The sequence below is a fragment of the Setaria italica genome, chromosome IV, assembly GCF_000263155.2.
Source record: "Setaria italica strain Yugu1 chromosome IV, Setaria_italica_v2.0, whole genome shotgun sequence".
Lineage (NCBI taxonomy): Eukaryota > Viridiplantae > Streptophyta > Magnoliopsida > Poales > Poaceae > Setaria > Setaria italica.
The window spans coordinates 39,781,671-39,800,955 of record NC_028453.1 but is presented as its reverse complement, the minus strand read 5'-3'; the positions used below and the strand labels follow the sequence as shown (position 1 = coordinate 39,800,955).

Sequence of the window (19,285 nt, the reverse complement as noted above, 5' to 3'; positions counted from 1 at the left end):
GATTGAAAAATCATCAACCGTTTGATTTCATTTCTGATGAATTGAAGACCGAGAGGAGTGGCATTCAGTACATTTGCATTCTCGGTAACTACCCTTTAAATTCTGCGGCGATGTTGTACCAGTACTGCTTGGTGTCACCAACAAGTAATTGGGATATAGTGTAACTCTCTATTCTCATGAATTCACTCCGAGTACATACGAGTACCGAATCTCTCTCAATCTCACAGGACCGCCCTTGTGCGGACAAGATCCGCAGATCGCGCCGCCGCCTTCTCCGGACGCAGCCGGCACCCATCATCTTCTACATTCCTACCTTCCTTCTCCCGTGTATCTCCACCCTTGAATCCTTAATAAAGCATTAGTGTAATAGAAAGTGGGCCGACATCATTTGTGTTAGGTTTTAGTCCCACGTTGAAAATTGATAATAAGGAAGCACAACGTATAAGATGGGGAACATAACTTAAGGCTAATCTTTTGGGTTGAATTGTATCCGAGGCTTAGCCTGGTGGGGGCACCAGCTCGTGGCTATAGTGGGTCAGGCTGGATTCCGCTACACACTCTAATAATTTAGGTAGCCAGGGGCTGAAGTAGCGAGAGTTGGACCTTCGAGCTCAGATAGGCTGCAGGTTCAGTATTGTTAGACTATTATAATTATAGTATGTATAATTATAGTAGTCAGCCCTTGATTTTAGACATGTACGCCTGTGTGGTTGGCTTAGAGCCACCCCGGCCTCCATATCTATACACACATTGCTATGGAATAGATTGATTTATTCCCACAATTACACTTTCAAGTATGTCAACAACATAACATGTTCAGCAAAATATGCACATGCTTATATTGATTTTTAAAAAAATGGAATGGAGCCGGGACTAAAATATAGCGAAGTACTTGCTCAACTACTAGTGCATTTTGACTTCAACAAAAATGAACGGGGGCAATGCATGATGCGTATAAAAGTGGCTAACAAATGGGCTATTTATAAATAAAGTAAGCAAAGACATGCCACTACAAAGAATCTCAATTTCAACTCGAGTACTGTACCCACTGCTACACACATATATTTATATATTGGGTAAAGTAGTTGACATAAAATTGAAAAATTTCTTGGGAAACCACGCCCATGCCCAGGATCTCTACGATGGTGACCTAAGCAAGAACCGAATTTTTGTTAGTTAACCATGAGTTCGTTTGGGGTGAATAGTTGAATTGAAAACGAGATTTGAGATAGAAGGCACGCCGACACACCAACCAATTTCGTTATGTGTGGGTATATAGTGCTTGAACTGAAATTGAGGTAGCACAACCAGTTGCTGGACACCAACACGCATTCATGCAGTACAACCCAGCCATAGTTTCCACATTTCATTAATTAATTTCCGTTGCGAGCATCAGTCAGAACTTTATAAAACTATATACTAGGTATGAAGCAATCTCAAATATATCATGCAAAATTTCTTGTTTTGAGATCCGGAATAGTTCAGTTGATGTGACCTAGAGAAAGAGAAGCTTATTAGTTTTGGGCCTATAAGTAGGTGCTGCTTCATCTCATCTAGCAGGTACCTGCAGAGGTATATGATCATGGGCTACAAGTTGGCCATGGAGGGTTTTGTGCTGTTCCTTGTGATATCCATGGAAGTTCTCGGCGCCGCTGCCGGTGTCCTCCTGCCGCCGCCGATGTACGTGTTCGGGGATTCGTACCTGGAATATAATATGTTTTTAAACTAATTCATAGTTCATATCCATATTTATGGACATGTGTATATATATGGAATAATGATGTTTAGTTTGATTGGTGTGGTTACGCCGCGCAGCAAAGAAGATAGGACTCGCCGGTAGCCCTCCGCCTTATCTGGCGCTGGCATGGAGCTCCAGCCTTGTGGTCTCCACCGCACTCACCATTGGTGGTGTGAGCTACGCTTCCGGCGGAGCTGGCATCCTCGACTCCACTGTAAGTGCACTCCATGCATCTCCGATCCTATACAGGTTGATCAATGCAACAAACTTCCAACAATTAACAAAGCAAGCATGCACGCATGATCCGATGACGTACGCAGAACGCGGGCAACAACATCCCGTTGTCGAAGCGGGTGCAGTACTTCAACGCCACCAGGTCGAAGATGATCGCCGCGGTGGGCTCCGGTGCGGTGAACACTCTGCTCTCCAGGTCCGTCGTGCTCATCGGCGCTGACGGCAACGACCAGCTGGGCGCGTTCTACAGGTCACCTCCGGAGCAGCAGAGCGACGTCGCCACGTTCTACGGCAGCCTCATGTCCAACTACTCGGCCGCCATCACGGTACTGAATACACTGCAGGAACAATAATCTTGCAGAATTATTGCCTTTGATTACAGAATAATTTGGCTAGCTAGCTGCACGGATCAAATAAATCATGTTGCAGGATCTGTACACGCCATCACCAACTTGGGGCTAGTCGGGTGCCTGCCGGTTAACGGGGTGCTCGACACGGCGGGCGCGTGCTCAGACTTGCGGAACCAGCTCGGCGCCGGCTTCAACGACGCCGTCCGGAACATGCTCGCCGACCTCGCCGTCAGGCTGCCGGGATTCCGCTACTCCCTGGGCGATGCCTCGGGCCTCATGGTGGACACCTTCGCCGACCCACCGGCGTCAGGGTTCACGGACGTCGCTGGCGAGTGCTGCGGCGGCGATCAGCGGGTGGACTGCTCGCCCAACTCCACCGTCTGCGCCAACCGCGACCACTACTACTTCTGGGACGCGGTGCACATTTCCCAGGAGGCCGCCAAGCAATGGGCTGAGGCCTTCTACGACGGCCCGGCCAAGTACACCACGCCCATCAACTTCAAGCAGCTGGTCTGGTCCACATGACCTTACTGATTCTTCTTGCTTCTGGGACCTAGTGTTTGTTCCTCCTATTGATTCTACCTACGTAAAAATATAATAAAGCACGAACAAATGCATGGATGCTAAAAATAAATCAACAAATGATTGAAATGCAGCAACCGTTTGATTTCATTATTTCCGATGAAGACAGAGAGGAGTGTCATTGAGTACATTTAATTATTATTAGGACAGAGTGTTAGAATCTGATATCCCTCGTTACGCGCAACAGCTCCCGGATCTAGAAAGGATATTGCGAATACGACATGAGCTTGTATCGTATCAAAAACAACGTAGATGAATCTCGTAGAAAATCCTAAATGATGGCGTTGAAGCAACCGCGACAAGAGAATAGAATTTTGACGAAGACGACCGCAGATCCTTTAAGCACAACTTCCAAAAGAGTTAGTTCCAATGTGAATATTTATGTACACAGTTACCACTCGATTCTCCTTATAATTATGATTGATCAAATCAATGTTATTGTGTTTGATTCGCTGAGGAAACCAAAGGAGGAGTACCAAGACATTCAAGTTTGTTTCCTAAATTTTCACCTAACACTGTATCATATTTATTATTTTAATTCGCAGCGCATGGAAATAATTCCGCAAGTATTACCGTGATGATTTCAAAGAAAAACTTACATTCAGTACAACTTTTTTGGTATGCATGAAGTTTGCACATTTTGTATATTCTATAACACGAATATTTCATAACGTATTTTTTTCCACTAAAGTGCTTGAGATAGGAACAAGGGAATAATTTATGTGGATACTACGTCTGTGAGCACATACACCATTTCGTGAGGGACAAGGTGCTATCGGACCATATAACTGTATGCAAAATAAACCTATTAATTATTAATCATTTTCTAGCTCCTTTTATTTAATTGTTGGTGTAACATTCACATATTTCTAAATTACAGATGTGGCAAATTCGGGAAGAACTCTTGGAGAAGGAAAGGCTTTGGCAATCCAAGAAGCACTCATAGAATTTCTGGTGGACGAGGTGATAAATCCTAACGGAGAATTTTATTACGATGTACATTCGGTAGCCAAACCGAGCAACACCATGACGGGAGGATCCTAAAAATTATGAGGATAAATTATTGAATATATAGTAATTGTATTAATACTAGTTTGATGTGTATAATATAATAAGAATTGTATATATAGTAGTTAAAATTAATATTATGCATATACTATAATGAAATATATATACGACATGCATACAATACAAGCATATACGTGTAAGTAGTATACGCTAAGGATGTATATATATAGGTGTATATATATATAAGTGAAGCAACAATTAACATTAATATGGAAAAGAATTCAGGGTAAAAAGAAAAAAAAGTCTTTAGTTCCGGTTGGTAATATAGAGGCCACGTGCATGCGCCTGCATGGCGGCCCTTTAGTTCCGGTTGGAATACCAACAGGGACTAAAGAAGGGGACCTTTAGTTCCGAAAGATTAGTCCTAGTTGGATATTCGAGAGATATGACTCTCTCCAACTAGGACTAATGCTCACTTTTCCACCAGTGATTTTCAAGGGCGGTTGGGTTTGGTCGACTAGCCTTGGAAATAGATTTGTAGGGCCGGTCCAGATGCCTAGACCCACCAGGTTATTTTCAAGGCCAGTTCTAAAATGCCACCCAAAAAAACCAGGCATCTATAAACATTATTTCTGGCATAGTTAAATATACCAGATATATGAATACCACTATAAAATGGGCACAATTTATTATGTGACCTGAACCCTTTACTCTAAAAATGAGCCCACAACCTGATCCAGTTCATCTTATCGGCATTGGTATCATGTAATCACGTTGCTATCATGCTTTATTTATTATATGAAAAACTGAAAAGGCACAATTATTTTAAAACAATATTTAGAAAGCCCGCATGCACCTAGTACCTTGTTCGCGTGTCATCATACATTTTCATTAGCTACTAGCTGATCAAAAATAAAGTGATCGAGGTTACAGGAGGAATGTGATGATGTACATTACATATAAAGTAAGGAAATGGAAACGATCAATGCCACGGCCGTCAGCTCTCTGATGCAGTTTGATCATCCAATAATTCCTATTTGTCCTTGCGTGATTGCTTTGCGATCCATCAAATACATGTGTAATTAATTAACTAAAAAGACCCTACCGTATTTATTTTGCAGGTACGCTTATAGTATTAATAATTTATTAAAATAGCACGGAGTCATGGAAACCGAAGTATTCTAAGCGTCCTGGATTGAAAGAATGTACGTGATGTGATGTGCATGTAGATAAAGTATGCAGAACTCAATGCGCTGCATGATACAAAGTACTACTAGCAGCTGATGAATTGAACACGATCGAGATAGCAGCCACGCGAACGACGACCGAATGAACCTGAAACGACTAGTAGTTCGTTTTTTCAGGACAGACTAGTAGTTCTTTATGCATGCGTACAAGCAATGCATTATTCTATCTGCACTTCCCGTGCATGGATGGCATTATGATGACTACTTTCTATGCACCAGGAGCGGCAGGCCGGAGACGGCAACGCGTATCGAGCTCTGAGTGGCGGGGGTTCTTGACAAAAGTAGCGGCCGGCGGTTTTCTGCAAAGTTATCGTGAATTTCGAATTTTCTCTTCTTAATATTGAAATATTTTGGAATTCAGAGTGTCTCGGAAGAAAAATGAACACGTCTACTATAGACCGGGGGCCTCCCTGAGTCCGCAGTAGATTTGCGAAGAACTAGAGGACTTTTTTGCAAAATTCCACGTGCTTGCCCACCTGCTTGTGGGTGGCTGGATCGGCGCCATCGGACGGCCGCCAATAAGGAACGACGTGGCCTGGCCCGGAGGTCGCTGCGGAACTTCGGGTCTTCCGCATTCTATAGTCGTCAACTATTAGGTATGGCCCAATTAATATATGCTATCCTTGCTTTGGTCCAGTTGATCGAAACCCTACGTGTGGCCGCATGTGTGCTTATATGCATGCCGTCTACTTGCCATCAGTTCACAAGATAAAGTCATCGTGCTCCAAGCTGTACCTGTTCGATCATCAACTCGATCATGCAGGGTCTTGTGGTGTGCCTTGCGCTATCCGTGCAAGTGCTAGTTGCCGAGGCCGCCGGCCTCCGCCGCGGGCCGCCGGCGATGTACGTGCTCGGGGACTCGATCCTGGATGTCGGCAACAACAACTACCTGCCGGGGGCGGACGTTTTCAGAGCCAACAGGCCCTACTACGGCATCGACTTCCCCGGCAGGATTCCTACCGGGAGGTTCAGCAATGGCTTCAACACCGCTGACTACATCGGTGGGTATCGTATACATACACCGTCATGTCTGCATTTGATTTTTGGTTCATGCATGCATGCGTGTACTGATTGTCCGTCGTCGTATGTGCATGCAGCAAAGAGCATGGGGTTGGTGCGTAGCCCTCCTCCTTACCTCTCGCTGGCACCCAACAACTTGAGCCTTGTTCTGGCCGCTCTCACCACTGGTGTCAGCTATGCTTCCGCAGGTGCTGGCATCCTCGACTCCACGGTAAGTCTTTATCCATCTTGTAAATATGATGGACGGATCATTCCAACCACTAACGCATGTGCATGCAGAATTCGGGCAAGTGCATCCCGTTATCCAGGCAGCTGGAGTACTTCAACGCCACCAGGGCTAAGATGCTCGCCGCGGCGGGCTCCCCGGCGGTGACCGCCCTGCTCTCCAAGTCCATCTTCCTCGTCACCTTCGGCAGCAACGACCTGTTCGTGTTCGCGGCCGCGGAGCAGGCAAGCAACAGGTCGGAGGCCGAACAGCAGAGCGACGCCGCCACGCTCTTCGCCGACCTATTCTCAAAATACTCGGCCGCCATCACGGTACCAACCTCCAGAAGAAGTACACACAAGTATACCGGCCAGTCACGCTCGCTCACGCGCCACTAATTAAAGGGAATTGCTACTGCACGCATGGGTGCAGGAGCTGTACGCGATGGGCGCCAGGAAATTTGCCATCATCAACTTGGGAGTACTCGGGTGCGTGCCGGCGGTGCGGGTGCTCGACGCGGCGGAATCGTGCTCCGCCGGCCTAAACCAGCTCGCCGCAGGCTTCGACGACGCGCTCCGGTCACTGCTCGCCGGCCTCGCCCCCAGGCTGCCGGGCATGGTCTACTCCCTCGCCGACTCCTTCGGCCTCACGCAGGACACCTTCGCGGACCCGGAGGCGTCGGGGTACACCGACATCGCCGGCGCGTGCTGCGGCAGCGGGCGGCTGCTAGCCGAGGCGGACTGCATGCCCAACTCTACGCTCTGCGCCGCCGACCGCGACCAGCACGTCTTCTGGGACCGCTACCACCCTTCCCAGCGGGCGTCCCTTCTCACGGCCCAGGCATTCTACGACGGGCCGCCCAAGTACACTGAGCCCATAAATTTCATGCAGCTGGCCCAGTCCACCTAATGGACTAGATTGTGCTCACATATACACATACATATATGTAATAATAATAATCCTGTCTGAGAAAAACATATAAATGTAATCGAGAATAAAATTTACTGCTCCCTCCGCTCAACTTTGTATGACATTTCAGACAGGAAAATGAAGCTGCAAGCAGATCAAATTTGCTGTCTGAAACTTCATATAAAGCTGATTGGAGGTGGTACTAATAAGTCAACCAAGGTCCAAGACTAGCTAGCTACAGGAATAAATAAATGAGTAATTGTATTTTACATATAAAAGTATATAAACACACTGTAAGGTTAACTTGGTCCACGCATGGAATCACTAAGATGTACTGTTTACTTCAATTTCCCACCTGTTGTTGTTCTTTATTTATTCAGGAATAATGCAAACGACGTGATTTTCAACTTGCTTGATGGTGTCTTTACATGTACATATTTATAGGAGAACTTCGAAACGTTGCAAGAAATGTTTCTGTTTCCAAGACATTTTTTCCTCAATTGGATGAAGCAGCAAGCTACCTGGACAAATTATTCCACAATATATGCAATTTTACCTGAGTGGTCAAAAGCTTTAGTGCCTTTTATTATTGTTTCTCGAGCGTACAGTAGGACAATTTTTCTAGTATCATTTGCATGTTTTCCAACAGCTTTTTCAATCACCAAAAATTATAATTTCCAACATACTCGTTCCCCGTAGTTTGTTAGCTAATTATTATTCAGATTTATACTAAAAAATGTTGGTCAGACGATCGGAAAAAAAAACTGTTGGGGAATGTTAGATGTATTGTAGTGATTCTGCATGTTCATCAGAACTCTCTTGCCTTAAAACAACACTTACGACACACATTTTTTTTCACGGCATATATATGCGACCAAATAAACATTCAATCACTTGAGTTAGTTGTATAGAAATCACTCCATAAATTCTCTCGTTTATCATTCAAAAGAAGAGGACGAGACTGATCTTTAGGCTACAATAAAAGCATATATGTGAATGCCATTATAAAATGGGCACAATTATTACGTAACATGAACCCTTTTCTCCAAAAATTAGCCCATGATAACCTGATCCAGTTCATCTTATCTGCATTGCTATCATGTAATCACGTTGCTATCATGCTCTATTTATTCTATGAAAAAAAACTGAAAAGGCACAGTTATTTTTTTTAAAAAAAAAGGATATCTAGAAAGCCCGCATGCACCTACTACCTTGTCCGTGTGTCATGACACATTGTCATTAGCTACTAGGTGATCACAAATAAAGTGAGGTTACATGAGGAATCTGATGGTGTACACATATAAAGTAAGGAAAAGCTACCGCTGGAAAGTGGCTAGGATATATTGTAGTTGACAAGGAGACAGCAGGCCCGTTAACGGATGATCCATCATCGATGCTGACCAAACAAGCTGGCCGGTCTCATGGCAGAACACAACACAACACAACACACGCGGCATGCCCACCTACCGTTTCATTTCGCGTATTTGACTAGGGTAAAGTAAAGGCAACAACGTGCACATTCCCATTCACTTTTGGAACATCAGAACGTTCCTAGCATCATCTTAGCTTGAAGCCTTTTGAGTGTTGAGTAGTCCTGGTTTTATACCCTCCTCGGACCAGGTTCTATACACTGTGACTGGAACTAATGACCCTCCTTTCATCTCAAAATTTTTATCCTGAATGGATTTTTGAGATCTTTAAGGTCTACCGACCAGAACTAATGCCGCGTTTTTCACCGGTAACTATGACCCCACTCCTGTATATGCGCTAGAGAAACATAGAACCAGAGGAGTAAGCTATGCTTCGGCAGGAGCTGGGATCCTGGATTCCACTGAAAGTGATCATCAACTCTATCGCACGACCTCATGATTTCTGGAATTAAACTTTGCACAATTAAGCGTCTGAAAATTAAATTATCCAAGTCTCAATTTTGAGTAAAAGATCGGGTATTAGCAGTCCAGGACGTGAAATTACTCCTGCACCGTCGTTTTTACATATTTTTAATCATCCTTAATTTTTACTCCACGTGAGCCATGTGCTGAATTGCTGTCTACTGTCGGTGAATATCTACTTGAGTTGACCTCGTGGAGACAGTTGAGATAACTGCGCTCCAAAACCTAGAAATCGGATCGGAGTTCAAATTTCAAACTTTTCAACGCAGCCGGAAAAAAAAATTTAAAAAAGAGAGAGAGGAAACTGTGTACAGCGAATTAGTTAAAGTTAATGATTAGTTAAAAATTAAAAAGCACTATACTATACAAGTATACAGTATATGTAATGCATTCAAGTGCCTCGATCATCTCCAACTACTCGGCCGCCATCACGGTGCGTAGCTAATTGTAACCATTCTTTTATCTGGCGCATCTTTCTTGTGCTTCTTCCATGCACGCCGAAAGAGTAAAGGCTGAGCGAGCTTTGTTTGTGAGCTACGCCAGCAAGTTGGAAACTAACATATATCCAAGAGATGTGGTTGCAGGATCCGATCCTGGGCGCGAGGAAGTTTGGCATCATCAACTTGGGTCCGGTCGATCGGGTGTCCAGTTTTAACAAAGGTTATGGCCGGGTTTGAGCGATAAATAATTGAACTTCATATTAATAAGTATATTGGCCCTGCAACTTCATATACCACTAAATCGATTGAATCATCTGTCGTAAATATCAAGCTCGAGAAGAGTAAGACTCTTCCAAGCAAAGCATACAACTAAAAGACACAAAGACAGCATGTATATGCATCTCTTCTTGTAGAATGCGCACAAAAATTAGTACATAAAACTTTATATATATATATATATATATATATATATATATTTAGCGTGATCCATTTGATCTTCGCATCGCTTTCATGTAATTAAACATATACGCATGCTTATACCAGTTTCATTTTAAAAGCCACACATTACTAGCTTTGCTTATTTATTTAAATTATAAAGTGAGGTTACAACAAGCAAGAATGTGACATATATATATATATATATATATATATATATATATATATATATATATATAGATACATAGACTAATAAGGAAAATATACCGCTGAAAAGGAGGATAGATAACATTATATACGGTTGACAAAGAGAGCAGACACGCTAACAGACCGATCTATGTTGACCAAAGAAAATTTCTATTCTCGGCATCGCTCATCACATGCATGTCCACTACTAGAGCAGCCATTTCATTATTGACAGGTTAAACAAATGTATAGATTAAATATGTTATGATTAAGACCCGGACTTGGTCGATGAGTTAGTTAAAACCTTTGAGAGAGTGTCTATATAAAGAGCTACACATCAACTCTAATCACAAGCACTTTAGCTAAGATCATAGCATCACAAGCAATCATAGCACTTTAGAGAAGATCGTCGATCGACCATCATGGCGTACGAGGTGGCCATGAAGGCTCTTGTTCTCAGCCTTGTGCTCGGCGCCGTCGCCGGCATCCGGCCAAGCAAGCTGGTGCGCCGCCAGGTGCCGGCGATCTACGTGTTTGGGGACTCCACGCTAGACGTCGGCAACAACAACTACCTACCGGGGAAAGACGTCCCCAGAGCTGACAAGCCCTACTACGGCATCGACTTGCCGGGATCCGGCAAGCCCACTGGAAGGTTCAGCAATGGTTACAACACCGCCGACTTCGTCGGTATGCATCATATTGTTTTCCATATATAAAAGATATTTTTGAAAGGGATCCATATATGAAAAATGTTTGTCAAGATTATATTGTTGTGTATGTTCTTGTACAACTTAATTAGTGGTTCTTATATGTTACTATATGCATACGCAGCAAAGAAACTAGGATTCGACAAGAGCCCTATGGCATATTTTGTTCTAAAAGCGCGCAAGAAGCTGATCCCCAGCGCAATCAATAGAGGAGTAAGCTATGCATCAGCAGGAGCTGGGATTCTGGACTCCACTGTAAGTCACCAAAACTCAACTCTTGATGATCCTGAAAAATTCTAGGTCACTGCACGCATGCATATTCTTTTTCTCTTGTAATAAAAATTTGATGATGTGGCTGCATCATATGATCTGCATGCATATGGTGGGTGCAGAACGCCGGGAAGAACATCCCGCTGTCCCAGCAGGTGCGGTTGTTCGAGTTGACCAAGGCCGAGATGGGTCCACGAGTAGCGAGCAACCTGCTCTCCAGGTCCTTCTTCCTGCTCGGCGCCGGCAGCAACGATTTCTTCGCCTTCGCGACGGCGCAGGCCAAGCGGAACAAGACGGCGACGCAGAGCGACGTCGCCGCGTTCTACGGCAGCCTGCTCTCCAACTACTCCGCCACCATCACGGTATGTGTGTAGTAAAATAACAAGTCTCAATCAGAAAGCAGCCACACGTATGTATGACATCATAACGACGTCATCCAAGTGATGCGTATAGAGCAGCCTACCCAAGGTGATCCTCAAGCTGCTATAGCTAATAGCTGTACCTGTCGTTGACATGCATCCAGCTTGAATTGGTTAATTAGGGGGTCCTGGAGTTAACTTAATACACAAAAATTAATCATCCTGATGGTAATATAATACATATTCTTTTTTTTTAACGAGCCAGCAGGAGAGCTGCTACTATATTGAAAAAAACAAATGTCCGACGAGCTAAGTACAAAACCGTACACACTTTACATTGTAGCGGAGAACCACGAAAATGAAACCCTCTAAATACATATTCTTTTGAAATTACATAACTTGTAGGAGTTGTACAAGCTGGGCGCGAGGAAGTTTGGCATCATCAACGTGGGGCCGGTGGGCTGCGTGCCCCGTGTCCGCGTCCTCAACGCCACCGGCGCGTGCGCCGACGGCATGAACCAGCTCGCCGCCGGCTTCGACGCCGCGCTCAAGTCGCTGCTGGCCGGGCTCGCCCCCAAGCTGCCGGGCTTCACCTACTCCCTCGCCGACTCCTTCGGCCTCACGCAGGACACCTTCGCCAACCCGCTCGCACTCGGTAAGATCGACGACGACGATGACTCGATCATGGATTAGTTTCATGGAGGCCGGCCGGTAGTGATCGATCATTTCTGTTTCTGACATGGGATTAGGGTTCGTGAGCTCGGACAGCGCGTGCTGCGGGAGCGGGCGGCTGGGCGCGCAGGGCGAGTGCACGCCTACCGCCACGCTCTGCCCCGACCGCGACCGCTACATCTTCTGGGACTCGGTGCACCCGTCGCAGCGCTCCGCCATGCTGGGCGCCAAGGCCTACTACGATGGCCCGGCGCGCTACACCACGCCCATCAACTTCAAGCAGCTGGCCAGAGCATGATGAGTTGACAATAATGCATGCACTCATCAGATAGTGATCGTTTCTCATTTGTTTATTTGTTTTATGTCCCACCACAAGTCCTTCATCCAGGTGAAATGAAACTATATGCACACAGTGATTATGTACTCATCAGATATGTAGTGATTGCTTCTCCGTGCTCCGTGCTTCGTTTGTTTAACGCGACGGAACCAGCAAGCAAGATTTTTTTAAGGAACAGGAGGGGCGAGCCCCTACTGGATTAAATTAAGAGAATGGTAAGATAGTACAAAACCAACAAGACAGAAACAGGAAAACCAGAGAAAACAAGAGCGACAACAGAGAAAATAATTACAAAGAACTCAGCCATTCCATCATGGCCGGCGCTAGAGATGATCTCGCTCTATGCAGGCAGACGATATTCATTTCTTCCATGAATTTCCTTTTGCAGCTGTGTACCGAGGGGGGAACATTGTTGAAGGTCCAATCGTTCCTCACAGACCAAATGCTTCAGGTCATCAGGATGATGATCTCTATGTAGAAGGGAACATTTAGTTTAGTCTTGATCAAGTTAAGAATCCGAAGGGGTGGCCTGGAGGTAACCACCACTATCCCAATAGAGGCCTAGCAGGCTTTTGAAAAGTTGCATCTTAAGAAAAGATGCGCCACTGTCTCCCTTTTTTTGAAGAATGCAAAGCTCACAAGTATAAGAATCCAAATGCATTGTTTTCCTGCCTAGAATATCCTTGGTACTGAGTCTATCTTAATTAGCAGCTAGAAAAAAATCTTGTGCTTCTTTTGACATTTAGATTTCCATAACCACCTGTGAATTGGGTGTACGCTTCTTGTGCCTGTTAAGGCTTTGTAAGTTTTCGCAACTGAGAAAAGGGGACTGCCCTAGATGTAAGTCCACTGATCTCTGTCTTGGTGTGTCACAGTATTTCCCAATCTATTTTGCAGGATTAGCAGCTGCTGATGAGCTTCTTCTGAAAGTGGCAGATGGAAGTTTTGAGATAATGATGGTCTGCTTGTGGCCTCTTTTTATGATATCAGTTTATTTCTAGCAAAAGAAAAAAGCTGAGGAAATTCTAGGAATAAGACCTGCTCATTCCATGTGTCCATCCAGAACAAAACAGTAGAACCATCTGAGACCCAAGCCGAAGCTATGCCTTTATATTTGTCCAGAAGTTTGACTACATTTTTCCACCAGAATGAGCCCTCTTTGTTCTGACCAGGCAGCTTCCCATTATTATAATAGTTATCCCAGACTAAATGAACCCAGGGGATGTCAGCTCTTGTGAAGAACTTGTGTAAGAACTTGAGTAGAAGGGCCTCATTTTGACTGTTCAGGTTAATGACTCCAAGTCCTCCTTGCTGTTTCGGTAGGCATACCATAGGCCAAGCCGTCTTGGAGGGTTTTCTAGATGACAAATCAGATCCTCTCCAAAGGCAGTGCTTCCTATACTTATTTAATTGAGTGATGATCCCGTTGTGGAGTTTCAAAGTAGCCATGTGAAACATTGGTGAGGACGAAAAAACTAAATTAACCCATTCGAGTTTGCCTCCCTAAGATAACATATTAGAGATACCTCCCAATCTTCTCTCCACTTTCTGAATTAGAGGGAGGAATTCCTCAATTTTAGGTTTTGTTGTGCCAAGTGGGAGCCCCAGGTAGGTGAAAGGCAGACTTCCAACCTGGCAGTTGAAGACTGACGAAAGCTGCTGAAGTTTATCCTCAGGGGGTATTTAGAGGTACCATTACATACTTGTTATAGTTGACTTTAAGGCTGGTTAAATCTGCGAAATTGATTAAGCAAATGCTTGAGGTGCAGCAGCTGAGCAGGATCGGCTTCCATGACCAGTAAGGTATCATCTGCATATTGAATAACTGCAGATCCGTGAATTGGAAGAGTGAAAGATCGATCCGACCCTTACAAAACTGAAGAAACCTAAAGTGGTGAACTGCGTCAAGATGAAGCGATAGCTTGCTGGAGGGGAACAAGTAGTAACGGGTCCTCTCGGGGAATTGGAGGTAGTTGCTTCAGTTGAAACTCCATGACGGGAGCATATATTATTGTACATATGTTAATTAGCTGTTTATACCATTATATCTGTTTGTTTCATTCCTAGTTTTTTCAACTTACAAGTAGGTACTGAGCTGCTTCGATCACTGTGAGCGTCTTAGGACAACTCGTGTTGTAATGAAAAATTCAAATCATCTTAATAAAAAAAACACGCAACTCTCCTACATATTGGTTACTTTGATTAAATAGATTTCCTCGAGCATGCATGTATGCCCTTGCTATGTTATGCTAATCAGATTGCTATGTTATGCTAATCAGATCGACCGAATGAAAATAAATCAGTAGTGCAGCAGTGGTCTTGATTAATCGTATTAGCTTAGGAAATCAAAAGCAGCTTCACCGTTAGTAGCGCTGCTTGGTCGTCGCTGCTAAAACATACGAATATATGGGCACGTGGCCTTGTCCTTCCTTATACGGGCAGCAGCTGGGCTGTGGAACGTGGACGCCGCGTGCTGCGGCGGCGGGCGGCTGGGGGGCCCAGAGCGGATGCCGGCCCAACTCGATGCTGTGCGCTACCTGTTCTGGGACTCGGCGGGCCATCTCACCCAGCGGGCCGCGAAGCTCATCGCGTCGGCCTTCTACGATGGCCCGCCAAAGTTTGCCGCACACCGTTCAACTTGAAGCAGCTGGTCGGCCTGTCCGGGTCACCAACAACCAAAGAACACGGTGATTAGGCCATTGATCTTCCTCACTGGAGAGTTCTTTTTAGAGAGAGAGATTTCAGAGTCGATCCGAGTGAACTACGTTAACACACTGTTGTTTGCAAAGCATACGAAACTACTCGACCATTGATGATGGCAGGCTTGGCAGCCATACTCATGGATGTGACCATTGTTCACTGTCAGGAAATGGTGGAATTTAGGAGTGTTTGAATACTTGAGCTAAAGGATAGTCCATGTCATATTAAATATTCGGAGACTAATTAGGAAAACCAAATATGAGCTAATTATATTTAGGGTTGGCTTATGTCGCCCGCCACCACAGAGAGCTACTGTGCTGGCGATTGGCTTATGTCGCCAGCCAGCACAGAGCACGGTATAAAAGCTCTTGTTCATCTTCCTCCCTAGGCAACCTTCCATTTTGGCGCTTGCCCGAGAGGAGCTCGGGAAAAGCCCAAAAACACTAAATCTAAGGGGGAGGTTTTGCTCTTGATTTCCTTGGAGGAGGTGGTTATATAAGGTGAGTTTGTGCCATTCGCTGGCGGTTGGTTATGTCACCCGCTAGCACAGGTATCCACTATGCTAGCGGGTGGTTATGTCACCCGCCAGCACAGTAGTTCTTTGTGCTGGTGAGCGAGCATCCGCCAGCACAGACCGCCATATGTGCTGGCTCAAAATTGCTGGTGGATGCGGAACCTACTAGTACAGTGGGGTTTTACCCGCCAGTAAAAAGGTTTTCTGGCATAGTGGATGGAGGCTCCAAACTTAATTATGGAGCACTTTTCTTCCTCTTTTTTCCTTCTTTTCTTCTTCTCTTTCTCTAAAATGGAGAGGGTTCTATTGTTTCTCGTATAGTGTTAATTGATATCAATGCTCCTCTCCATTTAAAATTATAAGACATGGCGGTACAGTAGCTCAGCTTATAATTTGACATGTATTTCTATCCGTAACCAAAAAAATATAACGATAAGACAGTACTTTTAAATATAAATCTGATGGCATTACTTTTATATAATAAAACTTACATTTATAAGACTAATTATTAGTTGAAAATATAAGGTTAGAATTTTGTAATGGCTGCTTACGCTCGCGCTTTATAAAAACAATAGATGGGGTAATTTGAAGGCTCCTTCGGGATTCAGGAAGAAAGTAATAACAATAGCACTAATAATAATAATGACTCAAGACTCGCCTCGTCTCTTTTTCAATTATCTGAAAAAAGCCTCATCGGGTCTGATAATGTAACTAAGTGATCCAAGGTAACGTCACGCGTGACGACTACAGCTCTGGTCCTGCTACTAGTCATAAACTATAAATACGGAGTATTTGTTTTCTATACCTCCTGCTTCTGACTTTTGAATCTAGAGGATTAAGTACTAGATGTCACCCTTCTTACGAGATGTGGTATATGCTATGTAGGTATAGTAAGATGGCTGGTGTATGCTATGTAGGTATAGTAAGATGGTAAGAAAAACATGCGCGACATAAGAGCTCGTGCCGGTACAAATACATGGGTCGCTGGTAGTGGTAGTATAATTTTAATTTGTATCTTTTACGTCTTCATTAAATCACCAACAACTTGAAGCCGCTGGTTGGGTCAATGGTCACCCAACAAAAACCAAAAAGAGCCATGTAGTTACGCCAACCGTGCTCATGCCAGCATTAGCTCACCTCTGTTTGAGTCTATTTTTTGGGTGGTTGCAGATGATGCTATACATACAGCATATAGTATGTTTTTTTGACCGAATACAGTATAGTATGTTGTGAACATTATTATTTCAACTTATTCGGTTGCATGTATTGGCAAGCAACTCGGGAATTAATTTCATGCCCGGAAGAGAGTTGCGCTTGTGCCATTAATTCGGTTCGTCCATCCCAATCAATACCCTGTTAAGTTACTTGGATTATAGTTTATACAAGCAATTTCCTCGGAAATAAAGAAGATGTGTTGTATGTAACATTTTATACCTGAACACATTTTAGTGTTCAACATCCATATTAAAGACAATGTTGTAGTGTCCGAATTTTTACTTAACCTAATTCTATAGTAAAATTCACTATGCCAAAGTTTTCTGCTGGCGGTCAAAACGTGTCTGTGATGGCAGTTTGAGCACCCGCCAACAAGCTTGAGTTAGTAGAAATGGTGATCTGTGCTGACGGGTGCCCAACCACCAACACAAATACATCTTGCGCTGGCGGGTGCTTGTATCACCCGCCAACGCTGCTTTTCCACGGTAAAAAAAAAAGTGCCACCAGCGGTCACAGCCGCCGATAGCAGCGTTGCAGGTGGATGACACAAAAACAAATTATACCCGACTGCAGCTGGCTGCACCGTCCGTCCCTCCACTACCGAGAGTAGCCGATAGCTCCGCTGACCACAATGCGTGACGCCATAGCTCCTCGCCGCCGTTCCTCCACGAGAGCCGGATGCACCATTTTTAGCCACTTCTCTGCACCTGAAAATCGAGGTGCTAGCATAAATTGTTTCTAGCGTAAATATTGCACCTGGAAACTGCATTAACTCTGGGGCAGTTTAAGAATAAACCCATCAGTGAAAATTGGTTATAACTAGAAATTAATTTGCATTGGGTGCCAAAGACCTTTGAAGCATCCCAATTTATTTCCTTCCCTTCCATGCATATGCTATGCTACTCAACAAGAGAAAAATAGCAAAATTCGACCGTTTGTGACACCAAGGTGTGTCATATAGATAGCACCCTCTTTTATTTTCGAGTGGTGTCTGACTTTTGATGATGAGGCTAGTTATTATTATCTTCTCGACTAGTATATATTTGTACAAATTAATATAATGTCGCGTCACTCCCTTAGCTAATTGATACTCAGAAACCAATATATAATGTATAGTCTACATGGAACTCAGTATACATCAACGGTTTAAGATGTCAGTGGTCTTTTTTACGATTTCAACTCTTGTTAAGTTTGGCTCGGCTGGCCGGGCGACACCTCATTGCATCTGGTGCCATCCCATTGCATTTGGTGCCACCTAATTCTCCCAGCAAAACAAATTGACCAAGACAACTGAGTATCAAATAAAAGTTCCAGTCGCTGTTCGATGAGCATAGAAAGGCCTGCTAGCAAATTAGAAACACCCATCGCAAAACAAACGCATCCAATGGTCAAATCGACCCAACGAGAGCAATGATTAGTTTGGTGGAATAATGGTCCAGACAAATAAAACTGGATGGAGAAGCTACGTATAGTACTCCCTGCACCGCCGGGAGTTCTGCACTGTACTACGGACGTGGATATATATCTTACTATTACTAATTAATTGTATTACTAATTAATTGTAGGTTCATTTCGAGTCTTCATGTTAATCCTCACGAGACGTATTAAAGAAAAAATTCTTATAAAAATCATAAATATCCTACGATTCCTGCCATCAATCTGGTAAGCTATAGCAATTAGATCTATTATATTTCTTTTAAAAAAAATTACACACATCTGTCATCATAAAAACAGTATAAAGTAATCCCTAAATCTATATTTAAATTATCCATCTATTGTTTTGAAAAAAAATATATATTTAAATTATCCAACTCTATAATTATAAAAAATAATGTAAAGTAACATCTAATATACCCTACGCGAAAAGTAACTTAAAACATCCCCTAAAATTGTATCCAAATTACTCATATATGCTGCCATTAAAATAGTCTAAAACAAACTTGTAATTATAAAAAATATACATGATATCCTAAAGCTAAGTACACTATTCTAAATTACTTGTTTATATTTAATATAGAAAATATTAACGCATGATATGCATCGTCATTTAGACTGGTATACATGTATGGAGGAGGCGATAAGAATAATGATTTTCATATTAAACACATAGCTTAAGCTAAGAGTTCAATTTAACTTAAACAGATACCAACACATATGAAGGTGCGAGTAAAGTAAATAAAATATAAATATGTGAAAGCAATGGGTTGATGGCCTATATAAACACGGGAAAGACGTGAGAGGCAAGCACAGGTTGCTCGTAGACAA

At 43.6% G+C, this 19,285-nt stretch overlaps 3 protein-coding genes across 3 annotated transcripts; all 3 read left to right on the top strand.

The window, feature by feature from the left end:
• The first annotated feature begins 1,600 nt into the window (after positions 1 to 1,600).
• On the top strand, positions 1,601 to 2,847 carry LOC101752589 (GDSL esterase/lipase At5g37690). The gene is made up of 4 exons (XM_004967241.1): positions 1,601 to 1,658; positions 1,816 to 1,952; positions 2,059 to 2,273; positions 2,355 to 2,847. The coding sequence occupies exons 1-4, from the start codon at positions 1,601 to 1,603 to the stop codon at positions 2,845 to 2,847; spliced, it is 903 nt and encodes a 300-aa protein (XP_004967298.1).
• A 3,029-nt stretch (positions 2,848 to 5,876) lies between these two features.
• LOC101772430 (GDSL esterase/lipase At5g55050) lies at positions 5,877 to 7,680 on the top strand. Its single transcript, XM_004966436.3, has 4 exons — positions 5,877 to 6,160; positions 6,257 to 6,390; positions 6,459 to 6,716; positions 6,817 to 7,680. Exons 1-4 carry the CDS (start codon positions 5,917 to 5,919, stop codon positions 7,291 to 7,293), a joined length of 1,113 nt encoding a protein of 370 aa, XP_004966493.2. The 5' UTR covers positions 5,877 to 5,916; the 3' UTR covers positions 7,294 to 7,680.
• A 2,907-nt stretch (positions 7,681 to 10,587) lies between these two features.
• Positions 10,588 to 12,708, top strand: LOC101772026 (GDSL esterase/lipase At1g71691). Its single transcript, XM_004966435.3, has 5 exons — positions 10,588 to 10,933; positions 11,078 to 11,208; positions 11,346 to 11,585; positions 11,988 to 12,237; positions 12,332 to 12,708. The coding sequence occupies exons 1-5, from the start codon at positions 10,669 to 10,671 to the stop codon at positions 12,550 to 12,552; spliced, it is 1,107 nt and encodes a 368-aa protein (XP_004966492.1). The 5' UTR covers positions 10,588 to 10,668; the 3' UTR covers positions 12,553 to 12,708.
• The last annotated feature ends 6,577 nt before the right edge of the window (positions 12,709 to 19,285 follow it).